At 42.3% G+C, this 22129-nt stretch overlaps 1 protein-coding gene across 5 annotated transcripts in view; it reads right to left on the bottom strand.

Annotated features, from left to right (window-relative positions):
• Positions 1-22129, bottom strand: part of EPHA4 (EPH receptor A4) — a 239238-nt gene that overhangs the window by 6117 nt on the left and 210992 nt on the right. For all 5 annotated transcript variants that reach the window (XR_014226696.1, XR_014226697.1, XR_014226698.1 and 2 more), the window contains 10 exons: positions 21031-21155; positions 19690-19849; positions 18539-18650; positions 13297-13355; positions 12418-12531; positions 12052-12237; positions 8125-8186; positions 7393-7602; positions 4739-4888; positions 2126-2319 (listed from right to left, as the gene is read on the bottom strand). Coding sequence is in view for 1 of the 5 variants with exons in the window: in XM_082288034.1 (XP_082144160.1) it covers positions 2126-2319; positions 4739-4888; positions 7393-7602; positions 8125-8186; positions 12052-12237; positions 12418-12531; positions 13297-13355; positions 18539-18650; positions 19690-19849; positions 21031-21155 (1372 nt within the window). In the remaining 4 variants the exon portion in view is untranslated. The remainder of the gene's footprint in view (positions 1-2125; positions 2320-4738; positions 4889-7392; positions 7603-8124; positions 8187-12051; positions 12238-12417; positions 12532-13296; positions 13356-18538; positions 18651-19689; positions 19850-21030; positions 21156-22129) is intronic.

Consider the following 22129-nt stretch of genomic DNA (forward strand, 5'->3'; position numbering starts at 1 on the left):
ACAACCAAGTTCATAGAAAATGCTTTTACTCCCCAAAATAAAGAAGACGGCAATGCTGGAAGGCGTTCAGCCTGCTGGGTCTGTATCTCATGGGCAGCAATGCCAGACCTTGCCAAGCCTGCATGTGTCAGACCTCAGCTCAGCAGCTATAGAAACACTACTGAAGTATGTGCAAAGAACTGGGAGCTCACACCCTGCCAGACTGGTTTGGAGGGTAAAACTCAGGGCGGGTTCAGATAACTCCTGTTTCTAGCCAGGTCTGCTCAGTGCATTCAATCAAACTCAGGACCGCAGGGAGTTAATCCCCTCTTTAATCAATCCATTCCTAACCGGAGTGTGTGCCAGGAGTGGCGGGAATCACACGAGCTTTGATCTTTTGTTTGCACTGTGGAATGTGTTTCTCATTTTCCCTTGCACAGTTTTGTCAATAATTATTTTTACATTTTCTTCTCTTATTAATATTGCATTTTTATTATTTCATGTATCTCATAAGTCACAGCTTCACTAAGCACTATAAATTACTGCTATCTATCTAATCAAAACAATTATCATTTAGCAATTTATTTGAAAATGCACATCATCAAAGACTAGGTGTGCAATAGTATGGTGAGGTCTTGCCCGAGGCATTGAGTACACGCTAGTAATACTTGCTTCAACTCTTGTACTGCACTATCTAACACAAGACCAATGATGGCAGCCTATTTATATATAATTATGCTTCCAACACTTCATGCATAAAGTCATATATTAATAATAATATATGCATATTTGAAATTCCTATTCTGAAGACAAGAAAAATATTTATAAAGAGCCATGAACGTGAAATGACCTTGAATAGGCTGTTAACTTACACACACACACACAGAATGACCTTGAACAGGTTATTAACTATTGTAAAATCTATATATTTTTAAAGAGCACCTGTAAATTGAAAAGAAAGCAAAATGGAGGTGTTCATACTGTGATTCTTCAATCAAATTATCACAGCAGATCATATTGTGATTTTCACCATGTAAATTATTTAAGCCTCAAGGGAGGATACATTTTTGCCAGGCTTCCAGTGCAATTAGGGCAATCTGGAAGACGTGGTGATCATGGCCTCACAGGGTTAATGATCCCTCTTCTGGTGACATATATTGTAAGCAAGACACACAGAGGGACATACAAGTTTAAAAAAGGATGTTGTTCTGTTGGAGGCTGAGACAGAATCTCTGTCACTCCCTCACTGATTCAAGAAACTTAATTTTGCACAGTCTAGTACATATTTTTGTACCTTCCCTCCTACTAAAAAACATTTTCCTATTATCTTTCTCGTTTCTTTCAAGCTTTTTTCCATATTTGCTGCAAGCAAATCTACTGACAAAGCAAAGACATTTGAGAAAACCAGACCAAAGCTGGTGTAGATTAGTAAAGCTCCCATTACTTCAGCAGTGTTTCACTGGCTTAAACAAACTGCTGATCTGTCCCAACAAAGGTATTTTGGTTTTACCCTACAACTCTGGGAGTTTCCTTCCTGCTGTACTTCTCTTGCACGTACCAGGTACACCATGCTTAGCAAACAAAACAAATGTAATATGGGATTGGTGGAGACATGAAACTGGCTTTCCACAAAATTAAATTCAAATTCACATAAAAATTAATCCACACCTTCCCAATGCCTGCGAGGCGTTGGCTGTAATGCTGTAATGCTCATTTGCAAATCCTACACAAATCTAGGGTTTATAAAACTTGATGATGTGCTTTTCCTGCAGAAAACCACATCACTGCTGTTAGCTGCACTGATTGAGGTGACCCTACTCGTTCAAGCCCTTTCACCAGGGAGGAGAAGGAGAAAGAAGCAGCAAACTTTGCTTTCCAACAGAGCCTGCCTGTGTCAGGACGTGCTTAATACTGTGCTGGAAACTTGCTCAGCGTTGGTGTGATCCAGCAGCAGCTCTGCTCATTCCCCTTTCCTCCTGGCAGGGCTGGGTGAGCCTGGCTGCCCTGGGGGCCACACGGAGCCAGCAGAGCTCCACGCTCGCCCACGCAGAGCAGTGGCTGCTGTGCAGAGCCGTGTGCCACCCGCACTCGGCCTGTCGCCTCCCCTGCGCTCCCTCGTACGTCACCGTGACAGAGCACGGCTGACCTGGAGCTCTCGCTGCCTGTCCTCTTGAGGCTGTTGGGGTTGCGGATGAGCTTGTCCAGCATGTTGACGATCTGTCCAAATTTGGGCCGGTCGCTGCGCTCCTTCTGCCAGCAGTCCAGCATCAGCTGGTGCAGAGCGATGGGACAGTCCATCGGCGGGGGCAGCCGGTACCCTTCCTCAATGGCTTTGATCACCTACAAATAGCACAATTAGGAACACATTAGAGAACATCAGACACTGCTCACATCTACCAGCTGAGCACCGTTTATTCTAGGGCCATCCAGACTATGGTGACAAACCTACAGTTAGGTGACACAACACTGAAAATTGCACTCAGACTCAGGCAGCTGGTGGTCTCAGAACTGTCACTCCTCCTCTGCAACTCAAAACTAAAACAGTACAGCACCCAGAGCAGACATCAGATATGGCAGGGCAATGCGTCCCAAAAAAGCACATGGGATTATTTAAGCCTCACATGGGATACAGGGATGACAGAAGAGCCCTGGTTAGAAATAAGCAACTATCCTCATTGGACAGAGGGCTGGAGAAGCAACAGCTCTACAAGTCTTTACTACCAGTCAGTTTTGGGTGCAGTATGTTGAGACTGTATTTCCCCCATCATTTTTAAGATACAGCAGATCACCCCTCCCCCTGTCCTCCTGGCCTAGCTCATCTCTGTCAGTAACAGAGGCCTTGCAGGGAATCTGTTTTCTCACTGCTGTAAGCTCTGAGCCAAGAAACGCAGAGATAGGAACTCTTCTGCGCAGCTTTACAGAAGTCCAAGACATCTTAAGTATGTATTTCATATTTAACAGAACCCAGAGAAACTTGGACTGAAGTCACTTCAAACCCTCCAAAAAGCACTCCAGAGACTCTAACGGCTTCTTAACTCTCTCCGGAGGACAGGACATGACCAGAACTCAATTCTGACATGACAGGGACATGACCCAGGAGCCTTCAGATCTGAATTAATCGATATAACACTGCTGGCAGGACTCACCATGAGACTAGAGACCAGGAGTGCTCAGAGACTTGAGTTGCACTGAATTCCCTCCTTCTGGACTTGTCCAATTAGTGGCTAAAATCCACTGGGAGGACAAGGTGAGGGATATGCTTGCATTATTCGAAGCTATTCAGTGACCACAAACAAAGTGGCTCTCACTACTCCACGTATGAAGATCCTTTCGATTTCTCTTGATCCAACAGACACTGAGTATAATCTGAAATCCACTTCTGCTTTGCTGTGAGCAGCACTGCTCTTGCCATTATTAAGGAGAAAAAAGGCATGTCTATGCCATGTACTGTAAAGAGTGTGCAGAGACAGTAATACTGGCTTTCCCTATCTTGTTCAAGCCAGCTTTTCAACATGGTCTAGCAGTGCACAGTCGCAGTGAACACCAGCCTAACATAAACAGCTCTAATAAAAACAGCTCTGTTTGTTGCAGTGAGCTCCACTGTGCTGTGCAGACATGCCTGATACGACTGAGACACATCTGGTGTTTTATTTTCTTGCTAAGTCTTGATGACTTCCTGTTAGCAAAAGGAAGGCAAGATTGGGTGCCAGAAGAGACGTTTCACATCAGAAGGAAATTAAAATTATATCCCCCATTTAGATTAAATGCCATCCGCATCTAGACACTCTTTGAAAATGTTCAGCTCCACAGAAGAAAGCAGATGACTTGTAAAATGCCTTAACCACTCCCATGGCCATATATTCAGATTACCATTTTCTTCTTCCTTTATTTGCTTGTAAATCCCCTGGGAGAAGAATTACGGATAATCTAGGCCTCATTTTCACTGGGATTTTTTTTCATTTAATAAAAATTCTATTAGCAAAAGCTCTTATTAGCATTATTATTAAATACTCTTCTGGAACAGCAGCCATTGTGCACAGTCCCTCTTGGAACACATTGAAGTAGTCCAGATGGTACGGTTAAACAGGACATGCATAATTTAAGAATGGTCATTTACAAAAGCTGTTTTTTAATGCCCTCAGGGGGCAGCTATGCCATTGTCACAAGGATGCCCTGACTGATAATGAGAGTTGGATTTCTTATGTGTCAATTTAGATATCCTACACGATACAAAATCACCTGGAAGAGTTACAAGCACAGCGGAGCTTCAAGAACTAACTACCAATAGGAAGCCCAATTAAATTCAAGTGTTTTTCTCTTAAAAACATTCAGTAAACTCAAGTTTTAATATGAACATTCAAATCTTCCTTCTCTTGACAGTATTACGACCTGAGAGTTTAAATACATTAGTTTCCCTTTCCTCCCTTTTTCTTTAATTGCTTTTTTTTTTAGTTTAAAGTACCAAACCAAATAAACCCCATGCACAAGCTATAGACCCTAACTTGAGAATACCCTAGTCCATGACCACAGACAAACCTTGAAGTACTCAAGGAACTCCAGCTCCAGAGAGGTTCCCTGAGAAAACAGGAGTCTACCACCCATGATATCCTTTTAAAAGCCTGGAATAAATGTCTTATAGCCATATAGCAATTGCTATACACATCACATCAGCACACATCAGCAGACATCTAAGCACAAAGATAAAGGCATGGTGGGGGTAAGGGAGAGAAAATGCAGAGAAGCTCAGGAGGAGACTCACATCTTGATTGGACATGTCCCAGTATGGTCTCTCCCCATAGGACATCACTTCCCACATGACGATGCCGTAGCTCCACACATCACTGGCTGAGGTGAATTTGCGGTAGGCAATGGCCTCTGGAGCAGTCCACCTGATGGGGATCTTGCCACCCTGCCACCAAGAAAAGGAATCATAGGCTGGTGAGTCACTGACCCAGCAATGTGCATGGCTGACACCGCTCTACACATTCAAAATACAAAATGGTTTTATTGTGTACAACTCCAGAACCCTTCTTAAAAAGGCATCCACTTTCTCTCCTGCTTGCCATAAAGCTGTCAGATCCAACCAGGAGGCAATGCTGCCCATCTGTTTTCTTTAGTCACGAGGAGGCCAACCAGTAAATTGTTAAATGTATTTTTATCAGCCCTCCAAGAGATCTCTGCTTAGGGCCACGCTGAAGCCTGAGAACAAGCCAGGGGTTTTACAAAGTATATATTAGAGATTTAGTTGACAAAACAAATAAGTACATGCTATTAATTACTATTTCCTTGCTTGCCTGTCTGACCTGTTTCGCCTGTTTCAGAAAAATGGGATTATAAAGGTTTTGCTTTTCAAAAAGGTAAAATAAAGAGAGGATAAATTGGGAAGATTTATGAATACAGTGGTGTTTCCCATGGGCAATATCCCAACTCCCACCAGAGATGTAAGAGGGCAAGCAAGCCTGTGGGCTCTCCCGGACCCTGGGGGAGGAGTTCAACAGCAGACCAGGATACAAGGCTGCTTTTGATACCTGTTGGAGAAAGCTGCCTCTTCTTACAATACTTCTTTCTAAACAAATAAAAACACTTGGGCATCTGATTTGGGCCACTGAGGTCCTACACTGTTTAAAAAGGAACTCACTCCATCCTGTTTATCTGATTTTGCCTTAGCTGAATGATCCCAGGCCAGAGATTTCTCCTTTTGTTTATGCTAATATGCAAGGTGTTTTTAATTGAGCTTTTGGTTTCCTGCAGTTCCATCTGGGGAATGACTTAAGCTGAACAAAGGTTTTTGGTTTTTTTTTTCATTTGCTTTTATGCTTTTTTGATTAAGTTTATTTTGGTAGTTCTGTTCCCAGCCATCTCCTAGATAGCTTTTATCCATAACTGAGAGCAGTGGGTGCATACTTAATAGTATATTGTTCTACTGTATCTCTCAAATGTTTAATATGGACTGGTTCCAAAGCCAGGGGAAATCAAAAGGGGTCCTTCTCCTGGCTGCTTCAGCCTTTGCATCAGGCCCTTTGTGAATCAGGTTGTGGCAATATGTGCCTTGGTGACTATAGGATGCTTTCACTTTAATGAGTTACTAACAGGAGCAGAACACATCATTCTCTTAAAACAATGTTGCTTTAAGAACTGCATTCTGTTGCATCCTCTCTCGTTATGCAAAAGCTTTATTCTTCCTTTCAGACACAGATGCACTGACATTGTTTATACATGGTTGTCATTCTAAAAATTGTCAATAAGCTCTTTATATTTAGCTGCTTGAGCACAGTGGAGTTAATCCAAATTTTCCTGATCCTTCATTACTGATACCAAATGAAGACAATGACTATAAAGCAAATGTCATTGACTCTCTTTAGTTTACTCCTGAGAGCCAACAATACCATATCTCCACTTGCTAAATTCAAAGAGAAGCTTTTCAGTCATTTCTGTCTTGCCCTTGTGTGCTTGTCTAAACTCTGATTTCCCTGCATACAGCTTTTCAGACCTTTGCTTCTGCTTCTTCCACTTGCCACCCCTACGAGTGAGGGATACCATGGCTGGCCAGCATTTAATACTACATAAGTCTATCCTTCCCTGTAACGAGCTGTGAATCCATTAAAGGATGAGTGCTGGGATTAAACGGCAAGATCTGAGTGCTGCAAACAAACTCAGCACTAGGGAGAACAGATGGAGAATGGCAGATATTTAAAACGAAGAAAATAAGCAATTAAAAAAGGAGACTTTATAAACTGACTTTTTTTTCTTTACGTGCACATTGGTATCAGAGGTAGTGGTACAAAGGCTGGCAATGGCTGGGATGTTGTTTTGTGGCCAGAAGTACTTGCATTAGCCCTGTTCCATGCGCAGCATATTAAAATGGCTTTAGCAAAATTACTTAACAGTGGGATGCTGAAATACAGATAAAATGGGAAACAAACAAATGGGAATGTAGGCCTAACACGTTTACCAGTCCAAATTATCTAGGTCAAATTTATGACTGGCTTTGTGATGGGCAAAAGTGGATTTATCTGGTTTATTTTTTTGTGGTGTGTCCACACTTGTTGTATCAAAGGTGAGTAGGACCAGCCACTTGGAAACCATGTTTGTAGATACCAGAAGGAGCAGAAGTCCAGGCTCCAATTTCTGGCATTCAATTCCTGTCACGTGCTGTACCACGATGAAGGAACAAGAGGAATACATGGGTCACATCCTCAGAGAAGAAATACTGCTGTGGCCACTGTTGTAGCAGTAACAGCACATCAATTTATAGGAGCTGTGGAGCCTGGGCCAATGTTTACTTTTAGGTTGAGATTTAGGTTTTCACTTGTGACTGAGACTATTTTAAAACAAACCACTGTCACCTCCCACACAGTCAGACAAAACCAACATGCAGGCACGACAACATAGCCATTCTCCCTCCCCCCTTACCCGTGTGGTGTAAGCTGCCTCAGGGTCGTCCTCCAGGACGCGGGACATGCCGAAATCAGACACTTTACAGACCAGGTTGCTGTTGACCAGAATGTTGCGAGCAGCAAGATCCCGGTGCACGTAGCTCATGTCAGACAGGTACTTCATCCCTGAGCCAATGCCACGGAGCATCCCCACCAACTGGATGACTGTGAATCTGCCATCGTTCTTCTGCATATGGGGAAAGGAGCAAAAGCACAGAGCATTAAGCTAAAAGCTACATTATTGCCACTGCTGAAATTGGCAAAGAGCAGAGCCGCGGATTCCCATCTTCTCTCAAATAAAATGCAATGTTACTTCCTCACTCTCCTGACCAGTGTCTATAATTCACCAGTAAAGCAAAAACCCAGAGGTTCTGTCACAGCTTTCAGTGATGCAGTATCCCGTTTACAATGATGAGCCTACAGCACTGCAATGCTTTCAAAAATGGAGCAAGTCAGAACTGCTCACATTAAACATGGATTATTTAAGATCCTGCTATTTTTAAAATTAATTTATTCTATATTCTTCCACTTAATATTTTTTCTGGTTTTCGATAGAAGCAACACCAGAAAACAGAATTTCCCAAGTACAAACGTAATTTCTTTGAAACTGCACAAATTTCAGTATCTTTCTGGGGAAAAAAAAAAAAAAAGAAAACCAGAAAATGTTTCCCAGTCTAAAATCTCCTTAGCTTTCAAAGAAATCACCTACCCTGAGGAAGGCATCCAAGGAGCCATTCTCCATGTACTCAGTTATGATCATTACCGGTTTACCTAGAGTGCGCAGAAAGAAAAACACAATTCCTTGATGAACACCAATGTTAATGGGATAAAAATGGCTTGCACATGATTTTACTGCCAAGACACCTGGCTTACACAACCTAATTTAATTTGAAAAGCACCAAGCTTATGCCTCAGCTGTGGGGAGCAAGAGATGAAATATTATAGGACAGAAATATTTAAAGGGCCCATCTGGAAGGTTAACCCTTTGGTTGATTCATTGACAAGGTCTTTAACTAAAGTGGCTCCTGTTCTCTAAGGAATATATAAATTGGTAACTGAGAACTAAGAAACAAAGATCTGTCCAAACCTGACAAACATCTTTAATGTAATTAAATTGCTTACAGAGTAGAAAAATGGAATTTGTGAATGCTTTGGTCTCTCTGTCTTTTTTGAAAGATCAATGCTTTAGGCGAGTTAGAAGCTGTCAGGAGCTACAAGGTATTCCAAGACAACTGGATTCAAGAACGAAAAATACAGGCTGTTCCTCTCAACCTTCTCTGTCCCCAATTTGTATCCCGTGTCTCTCATTATTTATAAATGAGCCAAAGCCATTTGCCTCCTGAAGTCAACCAGGGGCAAAATGACTCAGTGCCCTGTGTCACACGTTAGGGGCACAGTGCTCAGCAGCACCCAGCTCCCCATGCTGGCAATTGAAGGAGAAATGCAATTTTGCTGACAGGGGGATGCTTTCTAGGCACTCTCCTGCCTAAAACAACAGCAAATACACAAATAATGCTTGATGTTGTCCTTAAGAGTTTTATAAACATTTAGGTACATACTCCAATTATTTCACAGAGTTAAATCCTACATACTTGCACACAGGCATTTGTAGAAATAGGTCTGATAAAATATCAAGTGACCAATGGCAGAAGTACAGAAGTAACTTTATCAAAAGTTGAATTGCAAAAGCCCAGTCCCAAGATGAGCACTGTTAAGATGAGCACCTGACAATCAGTGCTGACTGGTATGGCAAACCTTCCTCTCTCTTATGCTTTACCTACAGGAACTATAAAGTTTTCTTCCTAAATAAAAGATGGTGTCCCAGAGAAACTCAGCTTTTACTTCCAGGAGCAGGTCTGAATACAGGCACATTATAGGGAAAGAAGGCTTCAAAGGCCAGGTCATCTAGACAGCTCAACTGCATCTTGGCATGAGAGGTACCAGAACTACTTAATTTTTCCTTGCTTCTGTCACCAGCAAGTATCTGCTCCAGAATGATCATCTCTAAAAATTACCCTACCGTGAAATGCTGCAGCATTTGAAGTTCCCCTAATAATTTCTACCTCAGTGCATCTTTCACCAAGATGCTTTTCTCTTCATTTGTAAGGGATTTCTGGTTCTGAAGTAACCTCTTTTTAATTAGAAAACCATAAGGTTTAAGTCAGCTATAAGGGCTGACTGCAAGAACCTTTTACCACATTTCACTTAGGCCAACATGTATGTGCAATACATCACTTATTTCACTCATCATTACTTATTTCACCTTTCCGGTCCCAACCTATCCTTTAGAGGCCTTTTACTACTCCTGGTTTTACTTCCCTTTCCTGCTGATATCCAAATTCTTACTGGTTTGGTCCTATGCAAGCTGGCATGCCTGTGAAATGCCATTATTGAATGCTGCAGAGAAGCAATTGTATTGCATAAAGCAAACTGCTCTGGATGAAGGGCTGAGTGACCTTGGCTGAGCACATCCTTAAGTACAAGGGTGTGATAAAACATCATCCTCCCTCTAACTCACCTTTGCAAGCATTCTTTGGTAGAAAGAGGAAAAACTTCAACCAAATCTGCATATGGCACTGTTTCATTTATTCTTTGCAACCGTGACAGCAACCCTTCCACTGAACAAATACAGCTAAATGAGTATTAATTAACCTTCCTCAATCAAAAGATACTATGTCAACGTAGAAGGGAAAAAAGGGAGACTCTTTCAGTGCATTAACATGTAATTTCATTACTCAGGCACTTCTTTAGCAGGGGAGGGGGGATAGGGAGAGGATGGAGAAGTTACCATCAGCGAGTCAATTATTAAAAGTACTTGACTAGCAGCCAATAATTTATTCATGGTTTTTTGCTGCCTCTCTCAACCCCCATCTATACCACTATTTATCTCACATTTTAATTTTCAGTTTATTAAATGCATTCATTTATCACAGCATTCAGAAAACCTATGGAGAAATGGAGATAAATGTGTTCTTAAGTAGCCCTGCCTCCCCAGGAGCCCAGCTTGGAGGTAACGGAGCCGGGTTGCTGCTGGAGCATCACTTACTGGGAGCCAGGAATGGAGCACTCCCGGGTCAGGATGCCACCTCCTCGGTGAAAATTCCCAATCCTTTTAATTCACTGACAACTGCATTATGCAAATACATAGGGTCATTTGTAAGTGCTGGAGCTGTAGCAGTGCAGGGGCTTCCAGCCTCAGCAGGATTTCAACACAAAGATTCCCCTGTTGCCTTTCTTTTACTGAGGTGCTAAAAGAATCGCTGTCTGGGGCAAACACCGTGGCCTGATCACAACCCTCTTCCCCTTTGTTATAACAATCACAAAGAGAGACGCTCAGACCTTCCAAATTTAAACAGAGTGCTGTATTTTAATTTTAGTTTTGACGGAGGATCTCAGTAAATGATGGCCAAAATTAGTCCAAACTGCTCTTTGCTGTTAAAAGCAAACTGCCACACACTGTATGAGCCATTTTCAAATGTTCAGAGAAGGCAGACGAGGAGACAGCAACACAAATGAGCAGGGGTAAGATTCCAGAAACAAAAGTGGCAGAGTAAATATCAGCTCTCACTGACATTCAAGAGGGACAGAGTTTTACAGTGGAACTGATAGTTTTGATAACCCTCTATGAGAGGTATTTTGTTCTTCTAGTAATATTTTACTTTTTAACTTTTCATCCATCTCGAATTTTAATTGTTCCCACTATTAATACCTTGCATTCATGTTCCTCATGTTGCAGAAGGTGAGCTTTACAAACTCCACTCTTTGACAGCAGCTCACAAGATCACGGCCTGTTTTCTATGCTACCCTGAGCATGAGCCCTGACATCCAAAGGGTCTTTTAGGACTAGCAATCAGTGCCAGGCTTTGCCACCATGCTACCCAGGGCAGTCGGAGCAGGGACAATACCTACACCGGGGCAGAGGCACCTTATCAGCTCAGACCCAAGCATGGCTGTCTCACAGGTACATTTTCAGCTCTAGCCTACAGACAGCACCCAGCAAGCACTGTCACTCTCTTTCTAAGGCACAAGGAACACTGACAGACTTAAAAAACCCCAAACCAAGCAAACAAAAAGATCATCCAGGTAAATTTTGCAGAGTGAAATTAGCACACCTGTAAATCAGAGAAAACAAATAAGCAAGTTTCACACTAAAACAGCCTGCTTCATTTCAAAGGTTTGCTCCTTACATCTGTGCTTTGTACTTTAAACATATGACTGTGTAGTTTTGTTTTGGTATTTTTCCCCCATCATTTTGAATTCTTCGCTCACCATCTGCTTTTGCCTATCCTGTTAACAATCATCTCAGTCTAGCAAAGATGTGAAAGATGCCTGCTTGGCATAGCAAGAAGGGATAAAAAAAAAAGTCAACCCCTGCAGTATTAATTCCCTCTACAAAATCTTGTACAAGCTGCCTACAGATAGAGTATCAGTTGAAACCGTAAACCCATTTATAGTTGACAACAAGATTAATGACTTGCCCTGCACTGATTTCCTCCTATTAGCTATCAGTGGATCTGTTCCATCTGTCATTTTACAGGAAAGAGGGTAAGAAGAAAAAAAACGCCAGTGCACACCACACAGACTTAATTTCTCAGTGACTTTCAAATTGGACTTATCACAAAAACGACCTACTTACATTTAGTAACTACACCTTCCAAGTGGATGATATTGGGGTGGTCAAATTGTCCCATGATACTGGCCTCACTCAGGAAGTCTCTCCTTTGTTTATCAGTGTAACCAGCTTTTAGAGTCTTGATAGCAACACAGATCTCTCTTTTTCCTGGCACTTTGAGACGTCCACTGCATACTTCACCAAACTCTCCTTAAAGAAAAAGGCACAAGAATCGATGGTCATGAACCTGAAGCATGCACTTGTGTTGTCAAACTGTTATGTCAGTACATTTGGGAGAACTGTAATACAAAAACCATAGGATCACACATTCCCTTAAAGCAAATTTAAAAGTATATTTACAGAAAAAAATGCAAAAGTTCTGGCACTTACCCACACCAATAACTTTTTCAATCTTTATGCAGGAGGCATCAATTTCTTTGGCAAATTCCCTCACAGCTTGGTTTGGATCCTCATATGTAAAAGGATCCACATATGTTCTAACACCTGCAAGGCAGAAATGTTTTATTTGAAGTCACTGATCTACATGCTGCTGAACACAGAACATATGAGACTGAAGCCTTAATGATATACAACAGCAAAGAGACTGTACAATAAAAATGTACTGTAAGCCAGGAATGACTGATGAAGGAAGGGAGGACTTAAGCATTTTTCCCCCCAGTGCAATATTTTGAAGTGCAAACATTTAATATTTCCCAATACTGATGCAAGGAATCAGGCTTTTGCCAATTAATGAGCCTCACAAATCACTGCCATCACTAGCATACCAATGGCCTGTCATGGACCTGTGAGAATAAAATACATCCCTTTTTCCTATGGGAGCCAGGAAGTTCTGAGCTCAGGTCCTGGGTTTGGTACATAGAAGAAGCCATAGGATTCAGTGCTGAAAAAAAGGCAGCAAAAGTCACATTCTCTTTCCTGCAGGATTGCCTCTGGCCCATTCAGAAACTGCTTTAGCAAAGTACTGTGGGGAAAAATCCTGCCTAAATTTCGAGTGGCCCAGAACAGGCGTCTTTCAGTGGCAAAGAACAATGCAAAAATTTGATAAACTTTTCTCCTCTCTGTACCCTCAAACCATTTTACCCAGATAACTTCTGTTTTCCCTGTTACTAAAATAAATTAATTTCAAAGTAGAATGTTTGCAAGAGGGGAAACCAGAAACATATTCGCCTCAAGAAGAATGCAATCCCTTATTTCCCGAGCACCAGAACATGAGCCATATTTTACGACCCAAGCACCAGAGCCTTTTACCTTGGTTCAAGTGTTTCTCCTCATCGGCCTCTTGCTTCGCCTTGCTGTACTTACTGCGCCTGTCAGAACAAAACACAACGGGAGAGTAGAATAAGGATCTCACTCTGAAACAAGCTCGGTTGTCCTGACCTGCAGAGACTTGAGCTGCTGGCACCTGCCACAGCCATGACACAACACACAGCCAGGGCAGGAGGATCCTCATGCTCCTCTATGTGTTATTGGCATCAACAGAGCATCAAAGGAAACACAAACCTATTTGCATCTCAGCATTTAAAGAAAGAAAAAATAGTTCATGTTTCAGCTACTTTATCTTCAAACTTAGTTTTGCAGTTGAAGGGCCAAATTGTTTTTTAGCCCTGCTACGCAGGGATTTAAATCTACCAGGGATTTAAATCTACCACGGAGGTGTTTTGGTAGATTGATTTTCAAACATCATTAGGCAAATGCCAACATCAATACACTTATTTAACTGCAAATTTAAAACTGGAAACAAGTCTCTTAACATGGAAATCAGGATCTCAGCAGAAAAAAAAAAAAAGACAAACCACCAAAAAAACCACCACTTTTGACCATCAAAAATGAAGATTCCAAGGATTTTGCTTATTCTTTTAATCACTTCTTAATTGTAAGGGCTGAAGAACCCCTGGTGGCAGAGCTCCTCTACTAAGTCTCTGAGCTAGAGAAAATAATGTAGCAGAGTATGTCAATTCTGTAGATTACTACTTCTACACCTACACATGTGGTATTGTAATCTAGTTATGTATTTAATTAGTTCAGCTTTAAGCTTCAATGGACAAGCAGAACTATGAAAAGCTAATACAAGAAGTTAGTTTGTTAGGGAGGATATTTAGGAGTCTGCTCAGCCAAATGTGTAGAGATTTGAAGTTGCCCAGCATCAAGTGCTACAGAAACACAGAGAAATGATTTGGGCTTTTACCCATCCATCCTTGAATGCTCAGAACCAAGCACAGCAACAGACACTGCTGAAGAGAAGGGCTTACTCTCAGTTTTCCCAGGAAATCCAAGTTACCCAGTCAGACCCAGGCGAGCTGACTGGAAAGAGGCCGGGGTGGAGAGAAGAGGGAAGGCAGAAGAAGAAACCAAGACTAGAGAACAAGAGGCAAGACTGGCACTGCCAGCAACGTGCAGCCACTGCCTGGAGTGGGGCAAGGAACAACCAGGTCTGCCAGGGCCAGCAGAGTGAGACTGGGTTAATTAATAGGCTGAAAATGGTGAATAGGAGAAGAGGAAAATGGGAGCAGGTGCAACAAAAACCTGTAAGATGTGAGTTAAAAGGGGTCAAAAAACTCACAGAAAACAGGAAGAAAAGATATAACTGAGAGCCTCACTTGCAGCAAATCTCTGAGTCTTACCATACCTCTCCTGTCAGCAAAACCCCTCTGCCCCTTAGCAAAAAGCATCTCGCTTCCCACTCTGCACCTGCCCTGTGGAATGGCAGCTTCCCACTGCTGTCAGCTGGGAGGCCATCTCCCAGCCTTTGCAGTCCTAGTGCTGGGTCATACAACACACTACGCCAATAATAAAAAAATATAAATTAACCATGAAACAGAAGGAAAAAAATCCTGTTTGACAAGTGAAGACAACCTGATCTTTGAACCAAGTGTCACAGTTCCCAACATCGACACGGCTTGTGCTCAGACAGAAAAAGCAGGTAAACAGCCAACCATAAACCGCTGGGAGCTTCTTTTCTTGACTCAAATAACTTAAACACAAATGGCTCCACTCACAAGAAGAGCATTACTAAAACCCACCCTGGATCCAAACATTCATTTAAACAATTCACTTGCCCCAGAACTTACAGCACTGGTAAAATAGAGCTGCGTGAAATAATGGGATGATGTTCTGCTCCCAGCTACTGAACTGAGTAAGAAGGAAGGGGCAGCACAAATCTCACCCAATGCCACACAGGACCAGCTCAGCTAAGGGGACTGCAGAGATGGTTTCAGGTATTATACAACTCTCTCAGAGGAAAGAAAAAAAGGAAAAAAAAAGATTCTGCATTTTAATCAGGACCCTTCAAATCCATTTTATTAATGTTCAGGCACAGATGGGAAATACAAAATGCAAACAGACTTTGCATGAAAGCATTTTAAGTATGAAAAAAATCCTCTTTATCTTATTTTTAAAAAGTACAAGCACCCTAACAACAGATTAAAAAATAACCTTCCCCCACTAAAACTCAAAGACTTGCAAAAAACAAAGGGAAACAAAGGGATTACTGTTCAAGCAATATAATTGTAGCTTATTAAGTTTAAATAATACCTTCCAAACTAACTACCTACTTCCACTTCTCCACGTGTTACCTGTTGACCTCTTCTGCCTGGCTTTGGGCAGGACACTGCTGTGTGCCATTGTCCTGGAGAGCAACCCAGGAGCCCCACGAACACGGGCTGGGGCTGCCTCTGGGGCAGCTCACCTGAGTGGCAGAAGGGAGCCTTTGTCACAGATCTGAATACCCTAATTACAGGGATTTTGGCAGTGGTGATTAAGTAGCCAGCATTCAGGAAAAGAACACAGAAGCTTTCAGAACTGCAGGGGTCAGAGACAGGCAGAGCTACAGGTGGGGCTGGTGATGAAGAGGAGTTAACAGCAGGGGAATTAGCAGGCACTGAGGTGAGTTAGCAGGCACTGAGGTGAAACAGCAGGACCTGGTTGCCATGCCCCTGCTCCCACCTCCTCCTTCCCACACGAAAGAGGGCTGGGGGGGCTCAGGCACCAGGCTGGCAGAGCACCTGCTCCCACACCACTGGCAAAAGGTGGGCAAATGTGTCGGCAGAGCAAAGATAAATCAATCTATCAGCTGGAAGAATTTCTGAGAGAAACTTTCAGACGACCAGAGGATTCGGTCAGACCATGTAACTCCATGCAAGCCCTTTTAGAAGGTGTCTCTCTCTGTTTTACACTTCCCCGAATCCTTTACAACTCATTTAGAGATGCTGCAATTTCCCTCAGCATTCCTGCAGAGCAGGGTTTAGAAACACCCACACCATGTCCTGCCCATCCAAACCTGGGGAAATTTAAATGAACATTAGGCAGATTGGTTCTCCTGTCAAAGGACAGAACCAAACAGCTTGAGCTGCCTGAAGGCAAAGTCCTTTGACTAATTCTGCTGTAAAGATGAATTTTGGGATTTGAACAATGTCTTGAAAAAAGCATGATGCTAAATTACCAGTAATAACCCTGTGTTCAAAAGTGGGCATCCACAGCATATGCCCAGTTCCCACATTTGGCTCGTGGATGCAGAGAGGCCGTGTCTGCAGGCCAAAGCACAGGTTTGATTGTACAAATACGACTTTTAGGTCATGGCTAGATTACAAAACCTTCTCATGGGGACTTGTATGGACAGAAAAGCTTTTTCTCATCTGAAGTAATTTTGGAACAAAGTATAATTATTTTGCTATTAACTTCTGCAGGCTTAGGAAGATTGTGAAATATCCCCAAAGTCCACACCTCTAAATGACATTGTGATAGTGGTTAAAATCATTAGAGTAAGAGTGAATATTAAAGTAGATTCTGTTTATTGAGAGCTACTTCCAGCTACTGGAGAGCTGTGTATTGAGGGCTATTAATTAGCAAGGCACCGTGCATTAGTACGCACAGAGCAGTTTCACTGTCCTAGTATTTCATTCATCTTGCTCTGTCTTTCCCCTTCCATGGCCTCTCTGAGAGATACCAGTGAGGAGCCACAGGACATCCCTGAGCCCACAGCCACCGGGATGCTTTTATCTCCATTGCCACCAGTGCCTGGACTGGGCTTTTGTCCCTGCAGCCCACCTGCTCTGTGGTGCCTTTGTGCAACTGCACACTCTGGGCAGAGATAAGTGAGCAGACAGCCCTGGGCAGACCTGTCTGAGCCCAGCAGGTCTGTCAGTACCTGGCTCCAGGCAGCCTCTCCTCTGACAGCTTTATGGCTGATCCTAACGAGAATCAATACGAGGGCAAGGGGTTGACAGTTCATTTTCTAAAGAGTGATCCATTGAGGGCCAATCACCAAGCAGTGTTTATCAGCCTTGGGAAGAGGCATTTTTTTATAGTGGGAGGAAGGGAAGGAATCATCTCACAGCAGCTCAACAGGCTCAATTCTCCAATGCGGCGACTCATAATTAGAAATCCAATGTATCCTGCTATCAATCCTACCTTAAATAATAAAGTGATCAATAAAAGCGGAGAGGAGATTAAGTCATCAAGCTCAGTGATGCTATTTTCTGTTGCAATGGCTTTTAATAAACCTGTCTCTCCACATCACATTTTCATATGTTCTGCTCTTCTTTCCTCTTGCCAGCATGGAGGCTTTGAGTTGGACACCCACACAGAGCGATCACAATGCATGTCTACTTTCCAGATATTACAAGCATAGGCACTTAACTGCTCTCTAGGACAATTTAAAGAGCAAATGAAGAGGAGTTTGAGCACATTTACAGCTGATGCCATTAAACTGACCAATAGAGACTGACAAAATGTGCACCCCTCAGATCCCAGGATCAGACGCAGTAATGATAAAACCAGTTTTATCTCAAAGTTACACTGAGGCAAGATCATGCTGGTCTTTTTAAATGAGACTGAACACAAATATGAAGACAGAAACACACTGTGTTTCTGCTACACTGTCCTCCCACTCACAGGATTGTTCCTGATGCTTGGGCTGAATTTGGGAAAATGAACAAGCACTTGGTAGAAGATTGTGGTGCTACGTCGATGAAATAACCATCGATCCAGTTCTGCTGTGTTACTGCATCTGATGCTGAATGACTGTGGCTTCCATTTTACAGTCACATCCTCTCACACAGGAAGGACTAACCTGAAACACTGGTGCAGACTCATAGACTAACACAAAAATCACCAGCATAGCAGTCTGATGGCTTAGTTCACAAAAGTGCCATTGTTTATTCCCTATCAGGAGTCAGTCCAAGAAAATCTACTGTACCCATACCCATCAAACTTAACTTCAAATTACACTAACCACAAATCTCTAGCTGGCTTGCTTCTCAATGCCAGTTATTGGAATCAGCTTTGCATTTGAAGGGCAAATAGAGCTGGAACTATTGCCATTACATCACATGCTGCTTGGTACTAATGTCGAGAAGATCAAAGCTACATGGGAGAAGGCTTGTAATGCAAATGTACTGTTTATGATGCTAATCAAAGAATTTAGCTTTGTTTGGAGGAGACAAAAAGCTCTCTGATGAAAGAGAGAGAGGGAGAGAGAAGCTTAAGTTCTTACCTCCTGCTGATGACAAAGGCTGCAATGAGAATGACCACAAGAACAACACTGCCAGCCACTGAAACAAGAAGCACTGTGGGATTGGTACCATCGCCAATGATGGGGGAAGGAACTGAAAACAGAAAAGGGAACATTAGTGTCAGACAACCTCAAAAAATCAACCTAGGTAGCACTCAATCAGCTTTCTGGCTTGTGAAGGCAGTTTAGAGTAGCACTCAAATCTACTTTCAGGCCTTTATTATATCGTCATTTGACACAATTTTCCAACAGGGTGCTAATGAGCTGAAGACATGATGTTTGATAATGATTTGGGAAACTTCAGTTCATCAGGAACAAGGACTCCCTCTCCTTCTCCCCTCCAGTGCTGCTCAGAGGGTATAATGGCTAATTTTTTTTTTCTTTTCTAATTGCTTTCCACACTTCTTTCCTCCTCCTTTTTCTCTCAGTGGGGCTAGATGATCACTCCCCAACTGACACTAGAAGAGTAAGTTATTTTAAAATGTCTACCCGCCTCCTGATGGATTGTTTTCAGTTGTTAACATCCTGAATGATATTGCCACTAACTGGCATGACCTTAACTTGATTTAAGGAGACCTGTATGTCCAGAATAAAATAGGCTTGGTCACAGTGCTTTCTGCCACTGAAAAGCAAATATTTTGGGGGCTGAATTTGCATGTTTCCTTGAGCCAAGTGAAAAGCCCTACTGACAACGTAGTTTGAGCATTCTTGTCTTTATATGACTGTCTAAGAAAAAGTGCAAATATGGGAGCTGATGTAGGACACCTAACTGATCTATGTCAACAGCTTGTAAAGAGGAGTAACAGGGTTCTATTCTCCTTAAAATATATTCCAGAAACGTGCAAACGCCTACATTTACAGGACATAAAATCTCTCAAGCATCAATGGCTTCCAAGTATTTGTGGGGTGCATGTTTCCTTATGCCACAGTGAAGTACTGCCATTGCTAGAATCTAGAATGCAGCACATCCAAACAGATATCTCATGCCAGCTTCACAGCCATGGAGGAACATTTTCTCAGAGCAGACACACCCCAGTCCAAGCATCCAACGGGAAAGTCCCAGCACACAGCCCCGTTACATCTGCACCCTCTGTTCGAGGAGAAGCAGAAGAATTCAGTGGGAATGTCCTTACCTGTGTTAGTTGTGAACTCGAAGGGCCCACTGAAGTCTCCATACCCTGCTGCTGTCCGGGCCCGCACGTGGAACACGTACGAGGTCAGGGGGTTGAGGCCTTTGATGTCGGTGTTCCTGGAGGCCGTTTTCACGATTCGGTAGCTGCGCTCGTTCTGGTCCTGACAACAGGAGAACACAGCGGTGATGGAGTGAAAATGCCTCCCTGCACAGTGAACCTGGAACCCCCACTGCCTTGCCAAAACTGTTGTGATGAAAGAGGATGAGTAACAGTGAAGGAATTCTCAAAATACATCCTGAGGGCTCCTGCTGCTGGCCTTGCTCAATCCCCCTAGCACTGTGTGCTGCATGGGGCTCTGAGCAAGCCAAAAAGGGAGGATGAGGCAGTAGGTATGATGCTCATACATCACTGATTATTTAAGAAATCACACAATGAAAACTTCTGGAAAACAGCCAAGCATTCAAATAGGATCCTATTGATGAACAGCACATTTTACTCACACATGCTGACACTTTCTTTTTCTTCCTACCAGCCAGAAACCATATTTAAAAAATGATAATATTTTAAAAAAGAAAAAACTTAGAATATCTTCCAAAAAGTCCATTATTAAAAATTGATCTATTTTTGGCTGAAAACTTTATCAGAAGATGTAACAATCTAGCTTCCCTGCAGATCAGACACCTTTTTCTGTATGTGGAAACCAAGTAAGTGATTTTCTTTATTAAAAAAATTAGAAGTATGAGTGTGAATGTGAGAGACAGTGCACACAAGCAAGAGCAGGTAATTGTTAATTTTAGCAGAGAGCCTTCAAAGAAAATAGCTCTTTTCATAATTCCCTACTCGAGAAGTTATTTGAAGGAATAACATCTCTCTCTAACTTGGAAAGTATGAAGAATCTAATTTTCTTTCCTTATTCTCTGTTAAAAGCCAGCCAGTCCACACTATCACTCTAAGCAGAAGCTGTCAGCAAACAGATCTTACTATTATGACTCTGTTATATACTTCATTATTATACTTCTGACTATGAAGTAAAGCTAATGTTTCACTTCTGCCCAACATTTTTGACTCTCATTATAAATGTGATTGCTATAAAAGCTCAGTTTCTAGGTAGGAAAGAAATAACAAAATAAACTCATACCATACAGCTGGAAGTGCCTATGAGTCTTACTCTTCCAAGCAACCATTCAAGTACATGAAATCCTTAACTGGATTTTATTAAACTGAATCTATTTGGTTTCAAATGATGGAATCCTATCTGGAAACAAACCGCAGTGGAATGAAGTAAAAAAGCTCTGCCCAAACCCAAAGGGAACTCCTTGCTTGCCCCTTTTTGAGCAGTACCTTTTCATAGTATTTGACTTCGTACTCCAGGATGACTCCGTTTGGCCTGTCAGGTTCCAGCCAAGCCAAGGCAACGCTGTGCCTTGTTATCTCCTTAGCCTGGATCAATGCAATCGGGGACGGAGCTGCCAGAAGAAAAAAAAAAAAAAAAAAAAACAAACATTATAAGTGATAATTTAGTTTTAATGAGGAAAATGTATTTTTAATTGTAACTTTCACAACATAAGCACTTTCAGAAACTGGGTTTTTCTTAGGGGGGTGGGGGCAAGGGGAAATTAGAAGCATGAAGTATATTTCCTGTTTTCTCTAACAAAATTACATTTAATCATCTCTAAGAAAGATTAGGTTTGGATCCTGGACAATACTAGATAGGTGGGTTTCCAAGTAACAACACAATTGTCTAAACACTGCAATGTTCATGATGCCCAGGTAAAAACCTTCATAAGAGATCAAGGTACTCAAAGGACCCCTTATTTTTGTTCTCTGTCATTTTGGTCCTCTTCTCCCATCTCCTAAAATTAACTGATGTTATTTGATTAGGTATTTACTTTACAGGAACTGTGAAGTTCCTGAGGTTCCAATCTGGTTTCTCTAAAGCTGAGAAAATATTGCCATTGAATTAAGTAAGGCCAGAGTAAAGCTGAATATGTATGAATTTGGAACCTTCCATTAAAACCAGGAAACTTGTATTTCAAGAGTCTGAGCCAATTTGTGCCTCATAACTTGCCCTGCTTACACCCAAATCTGTGAGCAGTCCCTGGAAAATGGCCAAGGGTCAGATTCTGGCTTTGGTAGCTCCTTCCCAGCCAAAAGATACCAGAGACTGGTCCATTGTGTGCCGAAATGGCATCGCCTGACCCGGTCCCATGTGGCGCTGCATTGATGCCATGAATAGAAAAAGCAGGATTGCACCACCAAGGGAAAGGGCTGCAGCATTTTTGGAAAAACTCTACCTAGCAACAAGCTAAACTCCAAGACCCTTTAAACTGTATCTGTGTCAGTAATAAGGGCTGCAATGAAGGAGATAATGGAAAACATCTCTTTGTACACCGTACACTGTCTAAAGAGCCCCTGCTAATGCTGAAGTTCAGGTTTCTGA

Source organism: Coloeus monedula, assembly GCF_965178545.1.
Source record: "Coloeus monedula genome assembly, chromosome: 10".
Lineage (NCBI taxonomy): Eukaryota > Metazoa > Chordata > Aves > Passeriformes > Corvidae > Coloeus > Coloeus monedula.